Raw genomic sequence first — 8,899 nt, forward strand, 5'->3', positions numbered from 1 at the left:
CTGAATGAGGTTTTGCTGCCCTCAGTTCGTCCTGCAGGCACTGACCTTGGCGGTGAACACGGCCTGCCGCGCCTCGGGGATCATGTAGAGCTGCTGGATGGTGGAGGCCAGGTAACACGTGGCCCCGAGGTTAGTCAGACCCACGAAGCGACACTCGGCCCGAACATCGTCGTGGGGCCAGTAGTCCCACTTATACGGGGCGTGAGAAGCTGGAGGATGGATAAAAGAACAATGTAGTTAATTAGGACATGTAGAGCGTGGCTTCTTTCGTGAACAAGCTGGTTGTTTTGTCTGTGATCTAGAAATGAAATGTATTAATCAATATTTCTATGAACTATCAGAATTGTTTGAGCTTTTTGTTGTAGTTTTTAAGCACATTTACTGTGTAGTTCATTGACGTCTGTCCCAGAGTCTCCAGCATTAGTCCCACCAGAGGAACAATGTCTCTCAGAAACAGACTGACTTTAGCTAAACTCAAATTGAGCCAGATCATCGTCCCAGACACAGTGTAGCTTGCAGACGATTATATGCACGTATTTATTATTTGTATATTTAGATATACTGTAAGTACTTTAGGAAGAGCTTTATGAAATGCCTTAGTGTCTGACATGTCCTATAAATAAACTTGCCTTGTCTCGAACATCACAACAATATCAATCTTTCGTCGGTAAAGTTTTGTTTACAAGGAGGAAATATCTGCACGCTTATGTGTCCGTTTTGGAAAAAGGTAACCACAAATATTGTAATAGTACACTTTCAGAAAATAAACAAAGACCGGCTGAAATTAAAATAACAGAAAACCTTAACAGCTGATCAGGTGGTGGAGGAACTTTAAAAACGCCTCACCTGTAGTGACAGTTCATGCCTTTCTTTAAATGTTCACTAACTTATCTGTCGGACAATTTAAACACAAACAACCACAGAGATATTTCTATTTCAAACAGCTGGGGTAGCAAACTTTCAGACCTAAAGTAAATTACATTTTGACAGTTGAAGACCTCACTTATCTGTTTTTGCTGCTAGCGTTTTAAGACAAGAGAAATCCTCATAAGGAAAATCAGGTGTCAAAGCTGCAATAAAAGTTATTTTCTACCTGGTAACCAACTCTAGATATAAAGAGACACGTAGTTATCTTCCTCACCTTGCATGTGCTGGGACATGACCCAGTTGTGCAGCAGCCGGTAGTTTTCCACGGATCCCTTCACCGTCTCCACCAGCAGGTCGTAGGCGGCGGCCCGGGCGGCGTGAGATTTACATTTGGGCTGAGCGCGGTCTGCCAGGCTGGGCAGGAGGAAGAGGAGGTTGTGCACGTCGCGCAGGAACTCCTGACCCTCGCGCGAGAACTTGAAGGGAGGCTTGTGTTTGAGGACGCTGGTGGCGAGACGCAGGAGGCCCGTCAGCCCGTCGTCTTCGATCATCCCGTCCTGCTGGTCCAGGATCTCACGGCTGAAGGAGAGAGACAACCAGGTCATGGTTTGTATATAATGTATAATTATTTAGTGTAAGCGTTTATTTTGAAGGCGGTTTTGGGCACTGGCTGGTTTGGGCACCTGGTGATAATTGTATATATTGGACACAGGTGGTGGGATTAGCCTTTGTTTGTTAAATGTTGGATAATTGGAGTTCATAGACAAAGAATGCACAAAAACAACATTCTTGCCTGGAAAATGTATTATTCTCTGCGTAAGATTCGCTTTTCCTGGTGCCTCAGCGGCAATTTAAGTTTGAATTACAGTTGGGTTCATTTCCATTCATATACAGTTTTACGATATATATGTATCTCGTGTTTTCAGAGCACAGATTCTGACCTCCGGATGCAGTCAGCGAGGTGTCGAGCGAGAGCGTCCAGGTCGAGCAGCGTCGTCTGCAGCGGGGTGGCCAGCGACAGAGAGGGAGAGACCTTCTGTGAGTTCAAACAGACCAACACTAGCAGCAGCTCCATGACACACCAACGCAATGCTACACAAATAAAGGTCCCCTATGATACTGTTCATCAATATATCACAGCTCTCAGATATATACAGAACCTGTCTCTGATTGGCTGGAACACCAAACAGATCATTGCAGCATTACCCATAATCCCCTCTGTTTCAGCCCTGTGTCCAAAGTGCTGATTCTCTGTCTGTTACTTTAGATGAAAATAAGGAGCCCCTCCCCACGCCCCTCTGAGAGACATTTGGTTACAAAGAACACAATGGTGCTCTAGGAGGAGATTCAGGTGATAAGGGGGGGGGGGGTTACCTTGGTTGCTGATTGGCTAATGGTTACACAAGACAAAACATCGTTATGACATCATAAAGTGGCCAAAATCTGATCGGCTCATTTTCAGACAGGTTTTTATAGAAATGGATCAAAAAGAGAGAGAATCTTTGTTCCTGAAACTTTCAGAGTCTCTTTCCACAGAGGGGACACATGTTGATGTAGAAGAGACATGGAGAAGAGGGGACACATGTTGATGTAGAAGAGACATGAAGAAGAGGGGACACATGTTGATGTAGAAGAGACATGAAGAAGAGGGGACACATGTTGATGTAGAAGAGACATGAAGAAGAGGGGACACATGTTGATGTAGAAGAGACATGAAGAAGAGGGGACACATGTTGATGTAGAAGAGACATGAAGAAGAGGGGACACATGTTGATGTAGAAGAGACATGAAGAAGAGGGGACACATGTTGATGTAGAAGAGACACGAAGAAGAGGGGACACATGTTGATGTAGAAGAGACACGAAGAAGAGGGGACACATGTTGATATAGAAGAGACATGAAGAAGAGGGGACACATGTTGATGTAGAAGAGACATGAAGAAGAGAGGACACATGTTGATGTAGAAGAGACATGAAGAAGAGAGGACACATGTTGATGTAGAAGAGACATGAAGAATAGGGGACACATGTTGATGTAGAAGAGACATGAAGAAGAGGGGACACATGTTGATGTAGAAGAGACATGAAGAAGAGGGGACACATGTTGATGTAGAAGAGACATGAAGAAGAGGGGACACATGGTGATGTAGAAGAGACATGAAGAAGAGGGGACACATGTTGATGTAGAAGAGACATGAAGAAGAGGGGACACATGGTGATGTAGAAGAGACATGAAGAAGAGGGGACACATGTTGATGTAGAAGAGACATGAAGAAGAGGGGACAGATGTTGATGTAGAAGAGACATGAAGAAGAGGGGACACATGTTGATGTGGAAGAGACATGAAGAAGAGGGGACACATGTTGATGTAGAAGAGACATGAAGAAGAGGGGACAGATGTTGATGTAGAAGAGACATGAAGAAGAGGGGACACATGTGATGTAGAAGAGACATGAAGAAGAGGGGACACATGGTTGATGTAGAAGAGACATGAAGAAGAGGGGACACCATGTTGATGTAGAAGAGACATGAAGAAGAGAGGGGACACATGTTGATGTAGAAGAGACATGAAGAAGAGGGGACACATGTTGATTGAAGATAGAGACATGAAGAAGAGGGGACACATGTTGATGTAGAAGAGACATGAAGAAGAGGGGACACATGTTGATGTAGAAGAGACATGAGAAGAGGGGACACATGTTGATGTAGAAGAGAGACATGAAGCAGAGGGGACACATGTTGATGTAGAAGAGACATGAAGAAGAGGGGACACATGTTGATGTGAAGAGACATGAAGAAGCGGGGACACATGTTGATGTAGAAGAGACATGAAGAAGAGGGGAACATGTTGATGTAGAAGAGACATGGAGAAGGAGAAGAGGGGACACATGTTGATGTAGAAAGAGACATGAAGAAGAGGGGACACATGTTGATGTAGAAGAGACATGAAGAAGAGGGACACATGTTGATGTAGAAGAGACATGAAGAAGAGGGGGACACATGTTGATGTAGAAGGACATGATAAGAGGGGAAACATGGTGAAAGAAGAGGGGAACACATATTGATGTAGAAGAGACATGAAGAAGAGGGGACACATGTGGATGTAGAAGAGACATGGAGAAGAGGGGACACATGTTGATGTAGAAGAGACATGAAGAAGAGGGGACACATGTTGATGTAGAAGAGACATGTGAGAAGAGGGGACACATGTTTGATGTAGAAGAGACATGAAGAAGAGGGGACACATGTTGATGTAGAAGAGACATGAAGAAGAGGGGACACATGTTGATGTAGAAGAGACATGAAGAAGAGGGGACACATGTTGATGTAGAAGAGACACGAAGAAGAGGACACATGTTGATGTAGAAGAGACATGAAGAAGAGAGGACACATGTTGATGTAGAAGAGACATGAAGAATAGGGGACACATGTTGATGTAGAAGAGACATGAAGAAGAGGGGACACATGTTGATGTAGAAGAGACATGAAGAAGAGGGGACACATGTTGATGTAGCAGAGACATGAAGAAGAGGAGACACATGTTGATGTAGAAGAGACATGAAGAAGAGGGGACACATGTTGATGTAGAAGAGACATGAAGAAGAGGGGGACACATGTTGATGTAGAAGAGACATGAAGAAGAGGGGACACATGCTGATGTAGAAGAGACATGAAGAAGAGGGGACACATGTTGATGTGGAAGAGACATGAAGAAGAGGGGACACATGTTGATGTAGAAGAGTCATGAAGAAGAGGGGACACATGTTGATGTAGAAGAGACATGAAGAAGAGGGGACACATGTTGATGTAGAAGAGACATGAAGAAGAGGGGACACATGTTGATGTAGAAGAGACATGAAGAAGAGGGGACACATGTTGATGTAGAAGAGACATGAAGAAGAGGGGACACATGTTGATGTAGAAGAGACATGAAGAAGAGGGGACACATGTTGATGTAGAAGAGACATGAAGAAGAGGGGACACATGTTGATGTGGAAGAGACATGAAGAAGAGGGGACACATGTTGATGTAGAAGAGACATGAAGAAGAGGGGACACATGTTGATGTAGAAGAGACATGAAGAAGAGGGGACACATGTTGATGTAGAAGAGACATGAAGAAGAGGGGACACATGTTGATGTAGAAGAGACATGAAGAAGAGGGGACACATGTTGATGTAGAAGAGACATGAAGAAGAGGGGACACATGTTGATGTAGAAGAGACACGAAGAAGAGGGGACACATGTTGATGTAGAAGAGACATGAAGAAGAGAGGACACATGTTGATGTAGAAGAGACATGAAGAAGAGGGGACACATGTTGATGTAGAAGAGACATGAAGAAGAGGGGACACATGTTGATGTAGAAGAGACATGAAGAAGAGGGGACACATGTTGATGTAGAAGAGACATGAAGAAGAGGGGAATAGTTGGGTAAGGGTCTCACCTGGCTGGCGTCTTTAACGTGGATGTTGTCGATGAGTTTGCAGAGCAGCCAGAAGTATTCCTTACAGCCCGTCTTCAGCAGAGGCTCCTCCTCATAGTCCTCCACCTGCAGCAAACACACATTCGCATCAAACTCATTTCTTAACAGAAAAGAGAACACATTTTGTACTCTTTAAAAGTTAATTTAAATCAAAAGGTAAACCAGATTTTCTTTTAACTTCAATCTTGCAAATGAGATGCTTAATTTTTAGCAGAACCTGTCTTGATTAGAGTTTATCAATTGTATCACTACCGACTACTAGTGTACCACAATACTATATTTCATCTAAATGTATTATATTCTAGTGTGTGTGTGTGTGTGTGTGTGTGTGTGTGTGTGTGTGTGTGTGTGTGTGTGTGTGTGTGTGTGTGTGTGTGTGAGACCCACCCTGAGTGGTTTGAGGGCCTGAGCGTCGGGCAGGAACTTGAGCAGCGTGGAGGCGGCGAGCAGCAGGAAGGATCTGTTGATGGACTCTCCGCTCTCCAGCCCCGACAAAGACAGCTTGTAGAGGCCGTTGCACGCCTCGTGTCTCACCGCCGGCTGAAAACAAACACCACACGTAAGACAACAAACTAAAGAAACAACAACACATGTTACTTACTCCAACTGCTATTCGTTTATTGCTTAAAGAGTTTTCATGTAACTTTCACGTGTTTTTTTATTATTGCAAATATTTTGTTCCTTTCTACTTCAATGTAAATACTGCTATATTTTACTATATTTTTTAATAATACATTTCATAACACCCAAGGACACCTTACAGGGCATAGGGGCAATATAGGGAACAATTAAAACAGTGGATTTAGTGAAGTATCAGCCGGGGTAAGACAAACAACAGGAAATGGACTACAGAAGGACACAGAAGGACACAGGGTACAGTTTATAAAGAAAATGCCAGTTTGAACAGGTGGGTTTTGAATGTTGTTATGGAGTCAGACTGTCGGATGTGTCGTGGCAGGGAGTTCCAGAGTCTGGGAGCCGAGCAGCTGAAAGCTCGAGCACCCATGGTTTTGAGTTATTATAGTTTTCTGCAAACTGTTTTTAAATTGTTGTTTTACTTTGATGTATGCACCATGACATCAAGTTAAATTCATCGTACGTGTCAACCTACCTGGTGATAAACCTGATTCTGATAAGATCACATGAATGAACTGTTCGTGCATGAGTTTGTTTTATGTCTTTGAAAGCTGCTTCCAGTCTCACCTCAGGCACCAGCAGCGTGAGCTTCTTCAGCCAGTCGTGAAGATGGTCGCTGTCGGCCAGACTGGACTTCACCGTGGAGGAGCAGTGGGCCCAGCTGACCAGCAGCCACATGGAGTAGTGGGTCACTGGGGAGGAGAAAGAAACATCAGTCATATCACTGTCACACTAAACTCTTATTTGAGTTGAGATGTTGAGGTTTCTCTTTCCTTCTAGCTTTCAGAATTGTATCAGCGTGTGAATAAATTGAATGCCAAATGTTAATGGATATCATTTGTAATCACCTTCATGACGAGACCTGTGGTCGGACTGAGCCTTAAGAACTCTGTTGAACAAAAAGACCACATGCAAATTATACTTAATATATTTAGTATTTAAAAAAGTATTGAAATATCTGACAGTATATTAATTACCAGAAGAACATGTGATGTGCTCACCTGTGTGCGAGGTTGTCGTAGGTGTAGGCCACGTTGATCAAGCGTTGGATGAGGTTAGTGCCCTGAACCAGGCTGAGGAACACCTGCAAACCACCACAGATCATTCAATCCCAGAATAATCACTTCAGCTTTTTAGTTTGTTCTATCTAGTGGAACATTTACCTCAGTGAGTCGAGGGATGTGCAGACCCTTCCCGTGCTCCACGGTGGATTTGCGTGATTTCCCCGGCCACGCTCGTTTGCGCTGACTGTCTGCGAGGCCGGACCAGGAGAAGACGTCGTGGTACGCCAGGTCCAGGTCAGCTGGGTCCACGGCAAACTGACAGATCAGCTTCTGCAGGCAGGCGAGGCAGTCGAGCAGCCACTGAGGAGGAGAGGGAGAGAGAGAGAGAGATTCAAAACACACACTCATTGCAGGAAACACAATATGAAGAGAAATGGTCAATGTTTAAGATTCAAACCAGCGATTGAGTAAGAGGAACTGTTCTGACAAATGGTCAAATGAGAAAGTGACTCCCACCCAACTGCATTTTTTATTTTATCTCTGTATTTGTATCTATAGTACACATCTATAGTGTAGTATTGGGTTGTCATGAACTCATGAAGATCCCACAAGCAGCTGTGAGGCTTTACAACATGCAGCTTTGTTAATAAACACACATCCATGAATGCCCAGGACGTTCTTATTGTCTCCCCTTTAAAGTAGATTCTAAAGGCAGGTGTTCTCTCTCACCACAGTCCAGGACTCCTGGTCTTTGGGCTCCAGGATGCCCGAGTTGAAGATCTCCAGGAGAAGCTGCAGACCTCCAGAGGAGACAAACTGGAGGACAGAAAGACATGTATTCAATCTAACAATTACTGTTTCTAATGTATGTTTTTTTATATTCTACATGAGCAGATTTGTTTTTACTGATCCACAGGTAGATTTGGTTTGCAGATAAAACCACAAGAGATCCATCATGTTGTTTATTGTCGTTATATGTGCATCTTTACTCAAAAACTAAACTTTAAAGGGCCCATGTCATGCTTTTCTGGTTATCACCCGTCCCCTTGTGTGTTATGAAGGTTTTTCTGCATGTAAACGGTCTGCAGAGTCACAAACCCTCAAAGTACACCCTGTAGCGAGTAAAACTCTAACACAGAGAAGACCTGTCGCTGTCCCAGAACGCCTCGTTGGAGATTTCCCTTTTTCCATTTGTTTACTTCTTGGGTATAGTGACGTATTTCGGGTATAGTGACGTAACATTACGTCCGCGGAGCCGTTACGTTTGGACCAATCCGCGGACTTCCTCACACACACACACACACTCGGCGGGACGTTGCGAGGCTCACTGCTGCGAGGAGCGGACAGTGTGAGCTGGCTCACTGGTGTGGGGTCGGCGAGACACGGCGGAACTCAGCCTGGGCACACACACAAACTCCCAGCCAGGCTGCGGGTGTGTGTGTGTGTGTGTGTGTGTGTGTGTGTGTGTGTGTTCCGGGCTGGGTTTCGCTGTCTCGCAGACGGCCACTGGGCTCACAGGGAGGGGGGGGGGGGGCAGGAGCTCCAACAAGCCGTGTAGGACAGAGAGTGAATACACATACTATACAGAGATGCTGTATGAGAAACCAATGTGAGTTTGGAACATTGAACAGTATAAATCTATTCTAGTAGACCTCAACAATGGAATTATGATCAGTAGAAATGGCCATGACATGGGACCTTCAAATACAGTGAAAGTGACCGTAATGGAATAAAATGTAGTTTTTGAGAGCCTTACGGTCTAAAAACAACAGCTCAATAAAGTGTATTATTTTTCTGTAACAGATAGAATATGTGGTACCTTGCAGCTCCAGGTGTTCTTGCTGTTTTCTATCTGATCCTCGCTGGAGTCGTCAGAGTCTGGATAAAGATCGCTGTAGCTGCCCTGAA

General features: G+C 44.3%; 1 protein-coding gene across 1 annotated transcript in view; it reads right to left on the reverse strand.

Annotated features, from left to right (window-relative positions):
* Positions 1 to 8,894, reverse strand: part of usp34 (ubiquitin specific peptidase 34) — a gene marked incomplete at both ends in the record, with an annotated part of 31,144 nt that extends 22,250 nt beyond the window's left edge. The window contains 11 exon segments of the mRNA XM_034217226.1: positions 46 to 209; positions 1,142 to 1,446; positions 1,809 to 1,903; positions 5,313 to 5,417; positions 5,739 to 5,891; positions 6,555 to 6,679; positions 6,836 to 6,876; positions 6,989 to 7,071; positions 7,151 to 7,351; positions 7,721 to 7,807; positions 8,811 to 8,894. Coding sequence (XP_034073117.1) covers positions 46 to 209; positions 1,142 to 1,446; positions 1,809 to 1,903; positions 5,313 to 5,417; positions 5,739 to 5,891; positions 6,555 to 6,679; positions 6,836 to 6,876; positions 6,989 to 7,071; positions 7,151 to 7,351; positions 7,721 to 7,807; positions 8,811 to 8,894 — 1,443 coding nt within the window.
* Between the last annotated feature and the right edge of the window lie 5 nt (positions 8,895 to 8,899).

The sequence above is a fragment of the Gymnodraco acuticeps genome, unplaced genomic scaffold (assembly GCF_902827175.1).
Source record: "Gymnodraco acuticeps unplaced genomic scaffold, fGymAcu1.1, whole genome shotgun sequence".
Lineage (NCBI taxonomy): Eukaryota > Metazoa > Chordata > Actinopteri > Perciformes > Bathydraconidae > Gymnodraco > Gymnodraco acuticeps.